We start from the raw sequence: 20,436 nt of genomic DNA on the forward strand, positions 1-20,436 counted from the left end.
TATAGAAATAGGAGGAGGTAGGCTATAGCGTAGTTTTTATCTGCCTCGAGTCGCAGCTGCACCGTCTCCTGGCTGATCAAGGCGTTTCTGCACCGGCTCGTCCTTTTAGAATGGAGACTCTGGTATGGATAGTTCACTTATTCTTTCTCTTTTTTATGTTTCTTTTTAGCCTACAGATACGAAACCAAAGCCTGACATTTTTCACTTTTGCTTATCTTGACTATTCTGCTCCTTTTAATAGAGAATATTTTATATTTGACTCAACTCTTCCGTAATTTACACTATATAAAAATGGGCCAGTGGAACAGGAAATGAGGGCAAAACAAACTTGTTATCTCAAAATGGTAGCTGATCATACTCATGTTTGGTGGTAATACTGCCCCATTAAAGTCGATGTCAATGATGAAGTATCATTTGCCCATATTTCTTTAAATTGCATGCAAGGAATAGCCCCATTGGTCGCGGGTAAACGTTAGGCTAATTCGTTTGATTATTTTGGTTGGCTGAGCCATGGACGGATTATGAGCCATTGGGCCCCTGGGCACAGACATGAAAAGGGCCTCCCCTGCCCACCTCACAAAGTTAGAACATTTACATGAAGCAGTCACTTTTCATCCAGTGACTTACATATTTCAATTCTATTACCAGGGACTACTCTGACTACAGAGCAACTTTGGGTTACTTTGGGTCATCTCCGTATCTAGCTCATATTGCTGTTAATTTTTAACATGTTTTGATTGGGACATCATGTTCTCCAAAAAGAACACTCACTGATCGCTAAGGCTTCTGATAAGCCTGCACAGGATTATCAGGGGAATGAAAAACTTCAGCCGGAAAAACTTGAAATGTGGCTAATTACTTAGTCAGCATACTATCTCACAATGAAAATGAAAGTAGGATGCAACATGAGATAGTCTAACGCTAACCTGCACAGGCAACACACAATAAGGGCATGTCACTGCTATGTTACTTGCGGTACCAAATGATAACAACTCTGTACAACATTGCTGCGACGCTGCAAAGATGTGACCAGAAGATAATGTTGCGTTGACTTTCACTCTCTGCCAATGTCGCTGCAATGTCATGTGTTTGCTGAGGTGTTCTGCCAAAGACATTACACATACATGTTAAACCAAACACACACAAGAGTAAAATCTACTATCCAATGTACAATGTACATTTTTTTGAGAGTAAGAAAAAAATAAAACAAGGGGCACAGAATCTCCCAGCAGAAAGCTTCATCAAAGCAAGGATATGGGCAAGACCTTGACCAACAGATATTCCAGACTCAAAATCTGCTGATTTTGACTGATGTAAACCTAACTTCCTTGGCAAAGATAATTACAAAAAGGACCTTGCAACTTTGAAACCATAAAGGTCTCTAAGACATATAACAATAAGCAATAAAGATAGCATGTTTCAAATGATGTGACACAACCAATATTAGCCAGTTCAGAGAGCAAACAGGTTATTAAAGGTGGGAATGAGAAAGCTAGAAAATGGATAGAAGAAACTGTGAGAGGACGAGGATGAGTGCGTATGAAAGGCGGAGGAGGAAGAACGAGCTACTATGATAGAACATGTTTTCATTCATCAAAACAGAGGCTTGAACTTCAGGGGCCCCTGGACCTGGGCCCGCTAGGCCCATTCAGTAATCCATCCCCTGGGCTGAGCGCCCTAGACTTCAAAACTGTACCAAAGTAGGCCTACCAAAGCTAATGTTAGTTAGTATTTTTAGCAATAGCATATTGGGTCTTGAAATATTCACAAGAATCCATAGAAATTGCCATTTGATCCAATATTAGTTATGCAGATGTATAGTCCACCAATTGTATTGAAACAGAAATTGTAAGGGACCGTTCGGTATTTATGGAATGGACCACCGGAGGAAAATAGGGGAGGGTCATGTCTTTTTATTCTTTGTTGAGGGGAGGGTCACCCAACTTTTTTTAGTCTGGGAGGGTCACCTAACTTTTGTATTCATGAAAACAGCAAAATTTGGGCCGTCGCCCAGGGCCATGCGTCTGATGGACCTCGCACCTCGCCAAAGATGACATTAATCGTTTATTCTCAATTAACGCCTATAGCCTAAGAAAAAAGCTTAACTAGCTTAATGTCGATCAGTGATCACCAAATGTCTCTCATATTGTTTCTCAAAATCACTAAGAACCTTCAAAAAAGTAAGCATGAAGTCATATCAGGCCTATGAACTTTCTAGGCTGACGTGACAGTGTTTCTTCAATCTCCTTCACTGACGCGTATAGAAAAGACTTAACGTCCCAAAACAACTCAAATTTCTCTCTCATATTGCTCCCATAGACGGTAAAAGATGATTGCTCCTCATAACCATCTATAAAAATCTAGCGCAAAGTTTTTTTTTTTTTTTTGAGCACGTCCGAATCCCAAGACATCCAGGTAGCCTACGCACTGGACCTCACCAAATACCAGCTAGTTCCGAATCCCAAGACATACAGGTAGCCTACGCACTGGACCTCACCAAATACCAGCTAGTTCCGAATCCCAAGACATACAGGTAGCCTACGCACTGGACCTCACCAAATACCAGCTAGTTCAGCTCACGCTAGCAGATTTGTGTACTATGACAATGGAAAGGAAATGCATGCTTTTAACCAGCAATGCTATAAAATAAATGTTTGCTAAACTTAATGAAAATAGCACGAGGATGTCAGTGAAAACAAATGCATTTCTATGGGCTTGACGTGCTGGAGATAGAACATGAATGCAAAACATTGTTTCCAATCGTTTTCTCACTCAGAATGGCAATCGATTTGTTACTTTGTCAGATGACAAAAAAAGCAACCCAGCCGGTTATCAGACAGCGGTGATGTGGCAAGGTCACTCACAGCAGCAGGTGAACTTGAATAAGGACATGGTGTTTTTTTTAGTGTTAGCTGGTTATGGGCTAGTTATAGACCTAGTGAATACTACTGGTCTTCTTCGAGATTTGAGTCGTGCCATGTCACTGCTCATGACATCAATATTTTATTTATAAAGTGACAGAGGAATCCCGGCCAGGTTGTTGCTCAGATAGGGGAGATTCAGGGCTACAGGTATATTTGACATGGTGTTTTGACTAAATGTTTTACTGCATATGCATCAGTAGGTAATGCAAAGTTAAAGTCAGGCACGCATCATACATTATTTTATTATTATTATTATTATTATTATTTTTGTGTGTGTGTGTGTGTGGGGGTGGGGGGGGGGTTGCTGGGTAGTGTCCCTGTCCCCACCAAAGCTCAGACCAAACCTACAACCTCGACCTCAATAATACAGTAATATTCCAGAGGGGATAAGCTACTGCACTTAAAACTTAAAAAGATTGAACGAAGCTTCCCGGAGTTTGAAATTGAGATCAGTAATTGGCATCGGGTGAATCAAGCTTTTCTAAGTCGAACAGGCTATTAAAAACTCTTTGCGCACCTCCATGTCACAGGAGAAATAGTGGGCCAGGATATGGTCAGGATATGGCGAGTCAATGTCATTTATTTGTCCAATGTAAGCCTACAGACCAGTTTCCATAGTGCACATCTTATCAATAGTTTGAATGTCGTGTGTGTTTCTGCTCATTGACAAATAGCGTTCAGCACAATGATTCATGCCCAATTAGGCTAATAATTCCCCATAAATGTTCGCCTTTGTTACACGTTTGGTTTCGTGATGTAGTCTATGATAAACGGCTTATGGCCAAATATGTGACTCCGCTAATGCTATAGGCTATACAATTTCCTCTCTTAAAGACAATGGTGGTGTAGCCTAGCCTTTATTAAAATGCACCGTCAGTAGGCAGGCTACGTGTAAAGTAGGCTATCGCATGCGACGGCCCTGCAGCTCCAGGGTAAAAAGTTACAATCTTAAGGTTACTCACGTAACCCCGGTTCTCTGATAGCATGAGTGAGGTATCTCACTATGGGACACGCCCCCTCGCGAGTTCCCCAGAAGCCATTATTTCATTACGCCAGCCACCATTGGCTGGACGACTGACGTATGTGACGTGGAGGAGGTACTTCCTCCTCCATTATATTCTATTATGCAACGTCATTGCTTCAGTCTAGCTAACCAACCTCTTCGCCACCGGCAAGGAGGTGGTCTGGTGAATACCTCACTCATGCTATCAGAGAACCGGGGGTTACGTGAGTAACCTTAAGTTCTCTTTCAAGCATTCATTCGTTATCTCACTATGGGATATCGTGACTCCCGGATTGCCAGACAAGCTTGCGATCCCCAACAACATCAGTGCGCCCCCGGCGTCCCAGTGCCTAACACTGAATGTGCCAATGTCGGGGCAGTGACATCAAGTCTGTAAAACCTGACAAACATTGTCGGGTTTGCCCAACACGCTGCCAAGCATACATCCTCTATGGGGAAGCCCTGAAATAAAGCCCATGATGTCGACATTCCTCGAGTGGAATGGGCTCGTAAACCGACTGGGGGTTGTAACCCCTTAGTCGTATAGGCCAGGGCAATAGCCGCCACAATCCATTGTGATAGACGCTGCTTAGTGAGCGGTCTACCCAAATGTGACTTTGCACAAGACACAAACAGCTGTTCTGTTTTCCTTAACTCCGCTGTTTTGTCTCGTCGCCTTATAGCGCCCTGACCGGACAGAGCGCATTCAGCCGCTCCTGCTCGAGGAGGCTAAAGGGTTTAAACATAAATAGTTCAATCGGCCGACCGCGACAGTGACGGGTTGAAAACCGGAATGAACGCTGGGTTGGGTTTTAATACAACCCTCGAGTCACCCGGGAAAAATTGCATACAGGCTGTATTCACAGATAGGGCATGAATATCGCTTACGCGTTTAGCCGTAGCCAAAGCCACCAACAAAGCCGTCTTGAGTGAGAGCACTTTAAGATCCAACTGTTGCAATGGCTCGAAGGGAGGGCGAGACAGAACATCAGAACCATCGGCAGATCCCATGAAGGGGCCAGTGGTTTAGAAACCGGGCGGAGGCGTCGAGCCCCCTTTCATAAATTGGCGTATGAGAGGGTGCTGGCCCGCTGTTTGTCCCCAAAGCCTACATGGCAGGCCGAGATGGCAGCCAGGTAAACTTTGACAGTGGAGAAGGACTTGTTTTTATCCAGTAAGTCTTGCAGAAACGTAAGGATAACGTCCACAGAGCACTGGAAGGCTATCGTCCCTGTTTTAATACACCAGTCATTAAATACACGCCATTTGCTATCATACAACGTCCTAGTTGATGACGCCCTAGCGCTCTGAATGGTTGCTATGACATTGCAGGGCAGTCCTGCAGCTGTCAGATTCAGCCTTTCACGGGCCAGACCCAGAGGGCCAGGCGCTCTGGATGAGGGTGAAATATTTCCCGTTAAGCTTGGGGACAGCAGGTCCCTGCGGAGGGCAGCGCCACGGTGGGGGAGTGGAGTAACGGGATTATTTCTGCTAGCCAGGGTTTCCCTGGCCAGCGCGGGGCTACGAGAATGAGTGAGAGGCTCTGTTCCCGCACCCTGGCGAGCGTTGGAGTGATCAGTTCCAACGGAGGGAAGGCATAGAGCAGGACGTGTGGCCATTGGTGTGCCAAAGCATCTATCCCTAACGGGGCTTTCTGATCGCGCAGGGAGAATAACACCGGACATTGCGCATTCTCCTCTGAGGCGAATAAGTCCACTTTCGCTCGAACCGTTCGCAACCAGATTTGAGCCACCACATCGCTGTGGAGTTTCCAGTCTCCGTAGCGGGGATTGCCCCTGGATAATAAATCTGCACCCAAATTCAATACACCGGGGACATGTGTGGCTTTCAACGACAGGAGCCGTGTGCTGCTCCATAAGATCAGTCTGTGTGCCAACGTGTGCATATGACGAGACCTCAGTCCCCCCTGCTTGTTGACATAAGCCACCACAGTGGTGTTGTCTGTTCTGACCAAGACATGATACCCTCTCAGGATGGGCAGAAAATGTCTGAGTCTTTGAGCAAACCGCCATCAGTTCTAGACGGTTTATGTGCAAACATTGCATGTGTGAGTCCCACACCCCGTTTATCGACCTGCCCTCGTGAGTAGCTCCCCAGCCGCTCAGCGAGGCATCCGTCGTCACTACTTTCCTGTGTAGGACAGCACCCATCGTAGTTCCCTCTGTGAGGAAGAGTGGGCGTTTCCAGGGCCTTAGCGCAGCAGGCTGCTGAGATTGCGACAGGGCGATGGCAGTGACGCGAGGGATTCAATCCCAGAGACGCCACCCATCGCTGAACAGCCCTCATGTATAAACGGCCGAGGGGAACGACCACCAAGGCTGACGCCATGAGGCCCAGGAGTCTGAGGCAGACCCTGAATTTCACAGTAGCCCCCCTGCGGGAAAAAGCTTCGAGGCATCGCTGAACGCTTTGACTCGTTCGCTGACAGGCGCTCTGAATGAGGCGGAGTTTAGAGACAGCCCTATGAAGGTGGTGATCTGACCGCGGGCAGCACGCTTTTCTCCCAGTTTATTCTGAAGCCCAGTAACAACAGGTGCTCCGTTAGGAGAGCCGTGTGCTGCTGCGCTTCCTGGTATGAGTGCGCGGCCACCAGCCAGTCGTCGATAAAAGTAGCCAGACGTAAACCTTTTTCCCGAAGTGGCGCGATAGCCGCTTCGGTGACCTTGACGAAGACTCTGGGGCTGAGCGCAAGGCCAAATGGGAGGGCAAGCCACTCGTAGGCCATACCTCGAAAGGCAAACCTGAGGAACTTTCTGTGGGGCGGATAGATCGGGACGTGTAGGAACGCATCGGTCAGATCCACTGAGGTGAACCAATCGCCCGGCGCCTGGCGCGTTGGTTAAGCGTCGTTGGTTAGCATCCTGAACCTGTACTTTCTTAGGTATCTGTTCAGTGCACGCAGGTCCAATATCGGGCGCAAGCCCCCCCCTTTCTTTGGGACCAGAAAATACCTCGAGTAAAAACCGTGACGGCTTTGCTCGATGGGGACTACCCTGATCGCTTGTTTGTTTAACAGGGAAATTATTTCCCCCTGTAGAACACGGGCAGATTCCCGTTTCTTTCGAAACCGTCCCGTTTCTTTTCCTCACACCGCTTTTGCATAGTGGCCACGGCTGGTCCAAAGAGGCCTTTGGGGTCCACGGGCACATCTAGCAGCTGGGTCTTCTCCTTGTGGGAGAGGCTGGAGAGGTTGAGCCAGCTCTCTCTCTCTTGAGAGACCATGAGGGCCATAGCCCGTCCTGCCGTTTGCACCGCACACCTGTGTAGCCGTAGGCAGAGGTCTGTGACCACACACATTTCGTGCCACATAGCTTCACAAGACCTGATGCTAGGGCTCAGTTTCTAAGTCATATCAAGTGACCTAGAGGGCTGAAATGTGGTCAGTTCAGAGATGCTTATTATCTGGCGGAATGAGAAAACAATATTCTAGCCTCTGTAACTCTGTGTAAGAACTAAGAACTCTGTGTAAGAACTAAGAACTCTTAGTGCCCTATTTTAGCATATATACTTGGCAAGACCCACATTATTAGCTCGGAGCTAATAGGCTTTTTTTAACCGATCATCTCAAAGGGTGAAAGTTAATAATGTGTTATCTGATGCTCCTCTACCCCCCCCCCCACCACCCAGGGGTGTTTCTTCCCAGTGCTTCTGTTTGTTTTATACACAAATGACAGCAAGTGCCATTATGAGGGTAGATGTGATAAAGTGTGCAGATGATTTTGTTATCGTGTCCCTGCTTAACGACAGGGAAACTGTCCATGACCCAGTTGTGGATGATCTCAGCAACTTTTGAACATAAATGTGTCCAAACCAATCAAGATGGATATTGATTTTAGGAAGCAGCCCCTCCTTCTCCCCTGCTGTTATAATGGTCAGACTGTTGAAGCTGTTCAAAAATATCAGCAGTAAGGAGAGTAATGGACACACTGACTGAACAACATGGACTGTGCAAAAGCCCATCAGCACATGCAATTGTTTTGGAAATAGAAGTTTTGATATTGACCCCACTTTTATGAGAATGTGTTATTCTTGTGCTATTGTATCTGTAATATTTGTATATTTTGTAATATTCTCTTTAATTTGCTGGTTTCGGTCACTTACGGTGAAAAAACACATTAGAAGGTATTGGTATTGTGTAGTAAGACTGCAAGAACTGAATTCAAAGACCTCTCCAAACTGTACAATATCTGAACCACATAAAGGCCTAGTCAGTTATTGCTGGCCTAAGCCACTCCAGTGAGTTCAGGCTATTTCCAGCCAAGATGCCGGGCCAACAGATTTAAAAACTGACCCACCACTGTTGCCTTCCTGAACAACATATTGAAATTGTATGTACTTTCTGTTTTTTTTTATTGGGTGTGCTGCAGGGTAGGAATTTCACGGCGGCCACGACGGCCATGGCCGTCGTAGCCCCTTGCGTTGGCCGTGAGGCCCCTTTGAAAATCAGAGGTTTACAGGCCACAGTGGCCTTGGTGCCCCCTTCTTTCAATATTCTGCTTTGCGTCCTAGTAATCGCGATTTTTATTTAGCCTGTGGCCTGTCAAAATAATCTTAGCATTCACAGCGCAAATTAATTTAGTCATTTACGCAGTGGAGAAAGTGGCAGCGCAAGAAAGAAAGTGCGTCCAAATTCACCCATTCTCATGTTGAACTACTCTCAAAGTAGCCTATTCATCACACAGACATCACACGTATCACACGAAAGAGCTTTTTCTCAGCTTTTAAACGAGGTTAGCCGATAATTGCTGTGTTGAACGGTTCGCGAGAAAAGTAAATAACATCATTCAATTTAATCATACATTCTACTGAAGGTTTTGCGTCCCATGATCTCCATACCCATTCATCTCGGTGTAATACTTTACGAACCCTTCTTTTAACACATGACAACCCATAAACAGGAGACCTTACCGAACACAAAGGTGTAAAGCAGTCCCCTGTACAGTTAGCCGTTCCAGAGTAATCCAGTTTTGAATTTGCAGTAAAGTTCGACATACATGGATGTCTCCAAATTTGGGCTTTAAGTTTTACAATGTGTTTAAATTGTTCCACATGATTTCATAACGGGCCAAATACAAAATAAATGTTACAAATATCGCCTGTATATTAGTAAATCAGAGGACAGCTGACTAAGAGTTTGTAAAAGTAGCCTTAATGATCACAAAATGCTAAGCATGCATCTAGGCTATTTGAGTTTCTTAAAGCTGAGCTGTGCTTAAATTGTTCAATACATGATTTCATAACAGGCCAAATATAAAATAAATGTTATATATAGCCTAGATTTCTGTAAATATTAGATAGTCAGATGATTTACAGTTCTATGTAGTATGTCATGTTTTCATTTCATGTTTTTGTAATGTTTCATACAGTGATGCAGGTCTACTGCAGTGAATAGGCTAAATACAACTTTGATAATTTGTATAGCCTACTACTAATAGTTAACTTTGGCCTTGGTGCCCTGACATGTGGCCTTTCTGCCCCCCACCAAATATGCCCAACTGAAGGCCAAGTGGCCTTGCCCCCAGAATGGTGAAATTCCAAGCCTGGTGTGCTGTATGCATTGTTGTTGTTGAGTGTTTTTTTTAATAGTGCAAATAATTGCCCTTCACATCAGGGATAATACACATTACCTCAACCTTGACCTTGATATTCTCCTTACATAGTGTACAGAGAAAACACCTGAACCAGGTGCATTCCTGGATATTCTGGAGGAGAGGAGAAGGACCAGTGACCTAAGCCATGCCCTAAGAACCTTTTCTCCCCAGCCTTATAAAGGACATCCACCTATCACAGCTAGTGCTCTAAACCAAGCAGTACTGGACTCGCAGCACTTGCACTATATTGTAGAGGAGGTAAGAGTATGTGTGTGTGTGTGTGTGTGAGGAAGAAAGAGAGACTTAGATTTCTCTATAAATACTCCATCATGAATATACACACAAATAACCATGTGTGTAGATTGCCACAGAAAGTGGAGAACCTGTGGAGGTCATCAGAGAGAAGGCTTCTGGAATACTCAATGAGATGTCACACAATCTGCAGCTCAGCTCTATTCGACTGTTAGGATACACACTCAGCAAGGTGTTCAAAAGAGCCTTCCATACAGTCCTGGTGAATGAGGATGGCCTGAACCAGGTGAGTATCGGCTTCACACCAGTGGTGTAGTATTATAACCTGACTCTCGCCAGATGAATTTCGTTCCGCCTAGCTCCACTCATCCATCTGGGATCAATCCATTGAAGTGTTGCTTCAGAAGGCTGGGCCTAATCAAAAAATGCTTGCATATGAGTGGATAAGCCACTTGTCCGTCATCTATTGACGTGCTACTTCAACCACTCACATCGAAGCCAACCCGTGACGCTGATAACAGTCTCACAGTCGCTTCTACGCTATGTCACATCTATGAAACTCCCGCCCTGCGTCCTGATTGGCTCTACCATACAATCTCATGCTGAAATCACTCTCAACGGAAGAGGTCCCAGATGGATGTGAGTGAAATTCATCTGGCGAGTCAGGTTAGTATTATTATGCATAACATAATTTTCAACATTCAGTTGAAATTTAGGGGTGGGGCAAGGGAGTTTCACTTTAACTCTTGTGGGGGGAATAGGGATCATGGAAAGACTGTGGAGGTTATGGCAGAGAGGGTTAAAGCGTACAGCATAGGGCACCTGTAATTTTGCCTTCTCCATGATGCATTATTTCATCATGTTTTGCTTGTCCATCACTATCAGCTTCGACAGGCCATTCAGGAGCACCCAGTCATCTTGTTGCCCAATCATAGGAGCTATATGGACTTCCTGGTTCTTTCTTACATCATGTTCACCTATGACCTCTCCATGCCTGTCATTGCTGCAGGAATTGGCATGTATCTATTTTAAAAAGTCTCATAGTGTAAATTGTATTGTATATCAGGGACATTTACACCTGCGCCTAATCTAGACCTACCGGTAAACCGGTAAATATTGCTGGCAAAGAAAGTTACATTTTTATTTAGTATTGACCTTGGAACAAGGTTGCCAAGGCATTCATTTACTTTTATATAATTTGTGAATGTCTCTTTTTGTCCAACTGTCTCTCTCGCCATCCTCTCTTTCAGCTCTCATGGACATGATGTTCTTTGCTCCATTACTGCGGCGTTCTGGAGCATTTTTTATCCGTCGGGCAATCAGGGCAGATAAGCTCTACTGGGCAGTGCTGTCAGAGTATGTCAGAACCATTGTGAGGGTATGAATATTTGACCATCCATCTCAGCATCTATTTTATTCACTGTGAATCAATACTAAGAGCCTGTAATCAGCCTTTTCCATACGAGTCAGTCTTGTTCCAAAAGGTATTACTGTTTATACTATTTTTTATATATTTTTATATTTTATTTGCACTATTAAGGCATTCCAGTTGAAGACAAAACAAAATAGATCCACTTGAAATATGTTAGTAGATGTGCATTCACTTCACACCTTCAAGAGTTTAAAAAAAGTTTTATCTTCTGCTTGTTAGTTGATTCTTTTTTACTGTGATAAATTCATCTTTGCCAGGGCTGTAGTGGAGGCTAAACGCGAGTAAACAGTTTATCCACCTCGGAAATTTCAGAAATAGCGTTGTGTATTCACCAATTACAACTTTTAACATTAAAAAATCACACTGTATTATCCACATTCACAATATGTACAATCACCAACACTCTTTTTTTAAAAATCTGATACACCGCATGGTGCAGTCCACAATACCGTGATCACATAATTCATAGTTTACCCACCTCTTATTTTACTACACCCCTGATCTTCACAGACTGGTTATGCCCCTGTGGAGTTCTACATTGAAGGATATCGGAGTCGAACACTGAAGTCTCTGAATCCCAAATTAGGTGAGACATGGGATGGATTATAGTAGATTTGGGATATGGACAGATCTCAGATTTTCTCAGATCTCTCTCTCTTTCTTTGTGTGTTTGTGTGTAGGTATGATTCACATGGTTCTGGAGCCTTTTTTTAATGGTGAGGTGGATGACATCAGCCTGGTGCCAATCAGCATCAGTTATGATCGGGTAATTGAAGAGTCTCTACTGGCCCATGAACTGCTGGGATTTCCCAAACCAAAAGAGTCCACTATGGTATGTTTGGATTCTTAAACCAACCTCAGTTTGGTATAGCTAATCAGGTGAACATGTGACAACCTTAAATTCTGGCATGTTAAGTCTGTGATGATTGTCAGTCTGAACACATACCCCTCTGATACATATATTTAATTGAAGATTCATATTCATGTTTGGAGGATGTTGATACTAGTCTGTCAGAATATGGTTAAACTAATGTAAATGTGGTCATATATTAATCTGTTGTCTGTCTTGTGTTTAACCAGAGTCTCCTAAAAGCTTGGAATGTTCTGGCAAATGATAACGGCTCCATGCATGTGTGTTTTGGTCAGCCCATCTCTGTCAGAGAGCTTGCCAAGGGGAGGATCAACTTTTCGCAGCATAACCAAGTACCCAGGTGTGGACTGCTACCCCTATCAATCACTGCCTTCTTAAAGTACAGAGCTCCATCTCTCTGGAGTACCATTTTAAAGGACATCCATCAGTTTCTATTTAGCTTTACTGGGCATAACATGGCCTTGATACTTGGAGTGTACCAAGTAAGTGTGCATGTCTGGTAACAACTAGTTTACATTTTGGTACAGAATGTTCAGCACCAAATCGTGCCGTTTCGCACTCTACAAAGAAATCAGGATTTGACTACTGCAACACGCTTCTGACAGGGCTCCCAGCATGCGCAGTGAAACCCCTTCAGATGATCCAGAAAGCGGTGGCGCTACTGGTCGACCAACCCAAAAGGGCACATGTTACCCCACTGCTCATCCAACTACACTGGCTGTGTGTGTATGGCCGCCCGCATCAAATTCAAGTCTCTAACGCTTGCCTAGTCTCCAGTATTGCTCCCACCTACTTGAATGTCCTCGTACAGGCATATGCTACCTCTCAACCGTTGCGCTCCTCAGAAGAATTACATCTAGCTCTGCCACCGATACGCTTAGGCCAATCCAAACTTTTCTCATCTGTTGTTCCTCGCTGGTGGAACGTATTATCAGTTCCTACTAGGGCAGGGACATCCCTCTCCATCTTAAAAAAAAAACTCCTGAAGAAAAGACCCAGCTCTTCAGAGAATAGCTCCTCTCATATCACTACAGCCACTGACAAAAGTATTGGCATCCCTTTAGAAATGTTGGTTTTTAAACAAAATACAATTTTTGAGAACAAACAAACCAGGACCATTTCAGTAGCTCAACACAACTAAAACAACAATTGGTTTCCCCAAAATTCAACACAAAATATCACCAAAATGCTGCGGGAAGTGAATACTGTCAAACTGACACGGACAAAAGTCTTGGCACCCTTCACAAAAAGTGTCTTTTGCACTGATAAAAGCACACTTTTCATTGTTTAAATCCAGTGCTAAGGTAGTCAGACGTCAGTTCTGGTAGCATTCCTGACAAATGTCAGTCCATTTGTCAGTTGTAAGTCGCTTTGGTTAAAAGTGTGTCAGCCAAATGTAATGTACAGTAATGTAATGTAATGTAAAAAAACAGTAACAAAGTAACAGCACATTGTAAACCCAAACAGTCAAACTAACTTGAAATAATGATTTAAATCAACTTAATAATCATTGAAAAACTAAACTAACTTATAGCTAACAAACTAACTCAAAAACTCAAGCAACTGTTTTGAGTGTAATGTGACTCCCATGATCTTTTGCACCAACATTCAAATCGTCAAACTGTGTTTTAATAGTTTTTATGTTTTACTAATGCTAGTTGCACTAAAACACCAATATAATTTGGTAAATGTGTCAGGTTCTGTTTTGACATGTATTCTTTATTCCCACCATAGGTGGGTCACGCTAATAACACTCAATCAAACAAAAGATTTAGGTTAACATAACTAAGTTACTCTGAGGAATTTATCTTCATTATCCTTTGCTAAACACATTGAAATAATCAAATGTAGTTGTAAGGGTGTGCATTTGACAGTATTAGCTGCACTAAAATACTCATGTAATGTTGAACATGAGTTGTGTCTCTATAGTGAACTAGAGTAAATAGTGCGGGTGGTGGATAGATGCAGTTAAATGTTGGTGAATGCTGGTAAATGGGGTATGGTCAGGGTAACCATTTTGGAGAAGTCCTTTAATATAATAAAATTATGAGACTTACTTGACTCTTTATATGATTTCTCTGTGCTCTCTATGTGAAATTGATTACTTAGTCAAATAGCATTGATTAGCACACCTGTAAATGTCACACAGTTTAGGCTTTATTGCCGAACTGTGTTGTACATCTATGTCCTCCCTGCTGATGGCAGTTCAATGTACTGCTGTCTGATTGTTGTCTGATTGCTGGCTTTCCTTCAAGAGCTGCCTAAAACCATATCTAGAATGAGATATATCACATTTTTTTCACCTCTCAAGCTCACAGTCTGTACCTCTCTTTTCCTATCCACTTTCTTTCCCTTTCTCTTAAACACACCCTCCTTTCTAATCTCGGAATCTCCCAGGGAAATGCCTCAGAATCCCAGTGAGGAGACTCAGGAGTTTGTGAGCGTCATGGGCCATGGAGTGGTGCGTCTGCAGGAGAGAGGCATGGTCATCAGCCCCTGGAGCCTCATGGCCACCATCCTGCTCCAGAGCCCTGAGGGCCTAGGCTTGGACACCCTCACCCAGCGCACCACCTGGCTGCGGGATATCGTTCTGAAGTTTGGGACCCATCTGGACTGGCCTGGTAAGAGAAAAATGAGATAAAAATGAGTTCCTCACGAAATGCACTTAGTGCATTCTGTTCCTTTTCTTTATGACATGTAATGATATTTGTTGTCCAAAACAAAATGAACATGACACAACCAAGTTTACTGTAACTGCATTTACTTAATCCATTTACTCATTTGCTATGCACTCGATTGTGACCCACCTGGATAATAAGATTAGCTATGCCAGACTGTGTTTTATTAACTACAGCTCAGCTTTTAATACTATCAGCCCCACTAAACTCAGAAGCAAACTACATAACCTGGGTCTGTCTCCTGTGCTATGTAACTGGATACTGAGCCTCCTTACTGGCAGGCTCCAGCATATTCACCTTGGAAACCACTCCTCTGGCACCCAAAACTACAACACTAGAACACCTCAAGGCTAGCTACTCAGCGGTATGCTGAACACTACACTCACACATGACGGTGTTGCTGCCAAGCCCAGGAGATGGTTGTGGACCAAGTTGCTTTCTATACACATTATGTCAAGATCTAAAGTGTTAATATGTTACAGCTGGCAAAGACAGCCAACCAGAGAATGCGCTTCCTGGCATGACTAAAGAGATTTGGCATGCCACCACAAGCATGCTAACCTGCTGCATAGCTGTGTGGTTTAGCAACAGCACAGCACACAACAGGAAGGCACTTCAGAGAGTGGCACTTGAGAGCCAATTCTCACATCCGCCTGTGCCATCAGAACAGCAACACCCCGCTCCCCCCTCATCAACTGCTCTTTGCAAGCTACAGACTGGACTTTACACACGCCCACACTATGCTGAACTAATGCACCAATCTCTTATCCTCTTCTCTTCTGCTGCCTTTCCTTTATCTCTCCTTTCAGCACAGGTTTCTGATGAGGAAGTGATATCATCCAACATATCCCGCCACCGGTCGATGGTTTGTTGTGAGGGGGGGCGAGTGCTTCTGATAGAGGAGCAGGGTCCTGATGGGGAGGAATCCATCACTCCAGAGACTGCCGTGTTCAGGCGTGCGTCCATCGTGCTCATGTGCGTCTCCTACAGGAACCAGGCCCTGCACATCTTTGTGCGGCCTGCCCTGGTTGCTCTCGCTATAGCAACCACTTCCAGCACCAAAAAGGGTGAGTGAGTAGCCCAGGACACATACACGTAACAGTGAGGTAGAATAGTATAATATTGTAGTTTGGTGTATAATAGAGGTTCATTACACATTCATTAAATTGAGCGTCAGCGTCAGTTCTGGCAGGCCAAGTAGTCAAGGCGCTGCTAACCGCTATGGGCGTCAGCTGATCAGCTGTCAACTCCCTTCGCACTCCCCTCGCTTCTAAATGGCTACATCCAAACAGGGCGCCTTATTTAAAGCTGCTTTAGTTATTCCTAACTGCTTGCTGCTCGCATTTATGCAACCCACCTCCTCCCCTGCTCCACCCTGTCGTGTATAACATGGCATAGGCTTTATGTCATAGTTGCCTGCTCTATTCATATGGGGGAATAGTTTAGCTCGCTCAGTGTTAAACTGTGTGAGTCCCCCCTAATGCTGCTGCTGTCCCTAGGCTCACTGCTCTTTCATGGTGCTCATGAAAGGTCTGGGGACCCCTCTGAACAGAGCCATACCGCCAAATTTAATTTGTAATATATTCAATAAAATTTCCTAAAGAATTTATTGCCTGTGTTGTTCTTGACTTAATGGACCTGACAGAACTATATTACACACTGTACATGTATTGTAGCATGACGTTTAGAGACGCACTTACACTGTATTTTACAGCAGAGAGAAAATTACACCCTTATTTGATTACAAACAAGCATGAGACAATGCTCAAACAAAACATTCAACACAACTACCATTGTTTCTTTCTTCGCAGAGGATGTCTTCACACACTTCAAATTTCTACAGGAGCTTTTCTCCAATGAGTTTGTCTTTGTGCCTGGAATGGTTACTGAGGTAAGGAGTTGCATCACTTGAGTTATGTTTCCTGGACCTGATCACTGCAACCAAAACAGACGTTTGAAACACTGTTATAGTGACCAATACTGTATAATAGCACTATTAAAATCTGAAGTTCCAATTTCCATTCTATGCTGTCTCTACTGAAGGACTTTAAGGAGGGTTGTTCACTGCTGGTGAAGTGTGGCGTACTTCAGGCTTCAGATCAAGAGCTTGTTGTGATAGAACATGGTACAGACACAGCTTCCTTTCTTAGGGCCATCCTCCAGCCATTCTTAGAAACATATCAGGTAATGGTGTCCCAAATCCTGCACCTAAAAAGCTTGTCATACATTTTTTTGGATGTGAATTAACAATTAACAAGCCGTTAAAGTGTAACTCCGGAGTAAAAACTACCTAGGGTCTATTTACGGTAGTTAAAAACTTCAAACTTTTGATTGAGAGCAAAATTACATTAATTGGTGGCGTTTTGAGCAAGACCGTTTATCACGTTTATCACTCAGCATTATCACTGAATGGGCTTACAGTGATGCTAACAGGGCAAGGTGCCACTATACTATTTTATACCGCTAACAATGCTCAAAATATTATAACATTTCTGTGGTAGTATTGTGAGGGTTTCTACAGACAAACCAAAGTATTTCAGTTCTTCAAATCTGGCTAAACGTAAGGTATGTTTGTATTGAATTCAGACTGATCTGCGCAGTGTTGCAAGGTTGAATGTGCCTGCTGATTTGATAATACCGGACCAGGAAGCCATGCAATTTTCTTCCTACAGATACAGGTCTTGTCATAACCTTTCTGTACACTTTTAAAGTGTACAATACTTCGTTTTGTATTTAGAAACCCTTACTACACTACCAGAGAAGTATAATTATCTATTTCGACCTCCCGCTGACCGTCACCACGGTTTACACATTCAATGATGCCATCCTTCTACCTATCCTCAAGACCATTAAATCAACAAAGTCATGTGACTGACCTGGAGGCCGTCCCGCAGTAATATAATGCATCCAGGGACACGCCTCTTCCTTTTTGCCTTTCATCGCCTCATCTGAGACCGGTGAGTGTGATTTCCTTAGAAGCCAGTAATCCACCACGTTATTGTGCAAGTGCCTTGTGTCCCTGAGGATTTAAACTGGTTTTCGCTTTGACATTCGTTCTAGCGAGGGATCTATATCCCCCATTTTCGCTGTACGCAGCTGTTGAATTGGTTGCTATGTTCCTTTCCTAGCTACGTTCACGAATAGGATTGGATGTTATTTTCTCCCTTGGGGCCGATGATTCAGTGTTAACTCATTGTCTGCAGCTGGGCTAGGTTACATAGGGAGCCATTTGCAGCAATAATGCAGTGGTATTAAGTATCTGTTACCATCTGACAATACTATGGCGCCAAACACTTGCCCCATTTGCGGCACTATCATGGACGTGCGTGATGTACGTGGACGTGGACGATGGACGTGCATGATGTGCTCCATGTATGGACAAAGTGCATCTCATGGAAGATGTGGAATGCCCATGTCCGGCTGATTGGTTTGCCATTTGAGGAGTGTGCTCAGTGGTCTGGCCTGGGTGAACATCCCCATGCAGTGACTGATCTTCTCCCACCTATGATAGAGAGCAGGTAAGTATCCATGATCATCACTCACGCAAACAGCATTGCGAGCACTCCCATGGACATAAGAGGAAGAGTCAGCCCCTCTCTCTAGGGAATTAGTAGAGGCCTATCTGAGGCCTGACAGACGGCAAAGGCAATCGCTAAACGTATCCAAACCGCCATTTTTTAATAATGCTCAAAACACAAAGGTGACCGTAAGGTACAGACTTGTAAAACAGTTTTTAATAATCTCCCGGTACACTTACTAAGTTCTTGATGCTTCGTTTTATGTGTAGGAACCCTATTCATACTACTGCAGAAGTGTGGTGCTATTTTGAGCATTATTAGTGGTTAAAAAATGGCAGTTTGGATACGTTTAGCGATTGGCTAGCTCTCGAGGAGGTGTTCGACTTTCATTCGTTGTCATGGTGAAAAAGACCCTGGGTTCAAATTACTCCGGAATAACTCTTTAACAATGAACAAGCTGGCAAATGTTGCTCATTTCCATGTTACAATGTGTAAATATGTTATAGTGTATTTTATAGCCAATTGTTGATCTCGGCTGAAATGTAACGTCTCCTAATTGCCACTTATGACTGAAACTCTGTGGTAGATGGTGAATAACTGTGAGACTGTGCTCTGCTCTCCTCTGAACAGGTGGTTTTCCGTCATATGACTGAGGATGGTGTTGTGGTATTTGCCGAGAAACAGTACATACCTGCGGTCCGTTCTTACTGTCTGAAACTCATCCTTGCTGGTAAGAACTTCAGAACACTTGTTCCACATGACTCGCTGCTCACAGTTGGGTCAGCATTGGGTCTGAGTTGGCTTGTCATGTCAACTTGCAGCTTGGCTGGCCAGAGTCGGCTGTCCATATGTGACCTGATCTGGCAAAATTAGTCTGAAGTCGCACATTTAAATTTTTGAGATTCAGTTCGAATTACTTCGAAAACAATTGAAAATATTGATTTTTCATTTTTGGTGTATGAAAGAAGAAGCATTCAAAATTAATTTCATGGTAAAGATAAGAATGAAAGGTTAAAAAAAAAATATTATTCAGGTGGGCAAATCCTACCTGTACTGCCTGTAACCTGTAACTTCAAACATGATTTCCTCAGTTTTTCAATCGGAAAAGATGGCAGGAGGCCATAATTCAAAATGTTGTATCTTGACAACAATTCAAGACTTTGACCAGGATATCATTTTAAAGCTTATCATGTCCTCAATTTTGAATTGTGTGTCACTGTGACTCATTTTGCCAGATCAGGTCACATATGACGTGATGTAAAGTTACTTTTAATGTTCCACCCAGGTGAACTCCAGACGTATGAGGCTTTGTCCTCGGACATGCAAAAGAATGTCCTCTACACACTGGTGAGGATGACCGCTGTAACTAAAACAAAAGTGTAAGTTTTCTCTATTTTCCCAATTGCATCATTTTACTACAAGATCTAAGGTGTGGTGGCATAGACTAAAATTGTGTCCTACTGTTTCAGAGGTGACCAGAACGAGTTTAGAGTCGACAAAGCTGCCATCCAGAGAATTGCAGACATTTTGGGATCCATTGGGAGCCATGTGGTGTAATCATGTGCCCTTATCATTATTTTCTGTACTTTTTCAGTGTTTATTACTTTATTCCAAATTTTACATGTTTACATGGATGGTGTGGGTCATGCAGTTGACACTTGGCTCACTTACCGATTTTACACTTCGCATTTTGAACTTAGGGCCCTCTGTGTATTCTGTACTGTTTATCAAATGTATATGCCAAATATACAAATATATGTATAGTCATTCTCTTAGAGTAATGAAAGGTGCAGGGAGAGGATTTAGGCTTAATCAAACTATCTGATGATGATATTTGTTGTTTATAACCACTCTCACCTAAATGTGTCAGGACAAAGGAGTTAAGAATGAAACTGTTCTTCCCTTTTGGCTGCATTTCCTGAGGTTTTTTTATGGGTTTGCGGGTTTTCCTAGAATGTGTGTGTGTGTGTGTGAGAGAGAGAGAGATAGAGAGAGGTGCAGATCCCTGAACTCTATATGTTAGGGCTAATAAAATAAAAATTAAATTAATTGTTTGACAAGAAGTATACAGTTTAACATACAGAAATTACACTAAAGGTAATAGTATCATTCTAGCATTGTATTAATGGCTACATATAGGGAAGTC

The 20,436-nt window shown here is 43.4% G+C and overlaps 1 protein-coding gene across 2 annotated transcripts; it reads left to right on the plus strand.

Annotated features, from left to right (window-relative positions):
- The first annotated feature begins 23 nt into the window (after window positions 1-23).
- Window positions 24-20,198, plus strand: LOC125306916 (dihydroxyacetone phosphate acyltransferase-like). Of its 2 annotated transcripts, none has more exons than XM_048262537.1 (15): window positions 24-122; window positions 9,609-9,797; window positions 9,901-10,077; window positions 10,677-10,806; window positions 11,042-11,169; window positions 11,734-11,809; window positions 11,904-12,055; window positions 12,304-12,434; window positions 14,492-14,715; window positions 15,582-15,839; window positions 16,584-16,663; window positions 16,816-16,956; window positions 18,921-19,020; window positions 19,576-19,669; window positions 19,760-20,198. In XM_048262537.1, exons 1-15 carry the CDS (start codon window positions 111-113, stop codon window positions 19,845-19,847), a joined length of 1,980 nt encoding a protein of 659 aa, XP_048118494.1. In that variant the 5' UTR covers window positions 24-110; the 3' UTR covers window positions 19,848-20,198. The 2 variants fall into 2 exon arrangements, with proteins under 2 accessions (XP_048118494.1, XP_048118497.1); XM_048262540.1 differs by having other exon boundaries at window positions 12,370-12,434.
- The last annotated feature ends 238 nt before the right edge of the window (window positions 20,199-20,436 follow it).

The sequence above is a fragment of the Alosa alosa genome, chromosome 14 (assembly GCF_017589495.1).
Source record: "Alosa alosa isolate M-15738 ecotype Scorff River chromosome 14, AALO_Geno_1.1, whole genome shotgun sequence".
Taxonomy (NCBI): Eukaryota; Metazoa; Chordata; class Actinopteri; order Clupeiformes; family Clupeidae; genus Alosa; species Alosa alosa.

Excerpts from the sequence above, each read along its gene's own strand:
- LOC125306916 (XM_048262537.1), top strand. Across the intron at positions 10,807-11,041 it reads TGTCATTGCTGCAGGAATTG|CTCTCATGGACATGATGTTC; the intron begins GCATGTATCTAT and ends CCTCTCTTTCAG. Across the intron at positions 19,670-19,759 it reads GCTGTAACTAAAACAAAAGT|AGGTGACCAGAACGAGTTTA; the intron begins GTAAGTTTTCTC and ends CTACTGTTTCAG.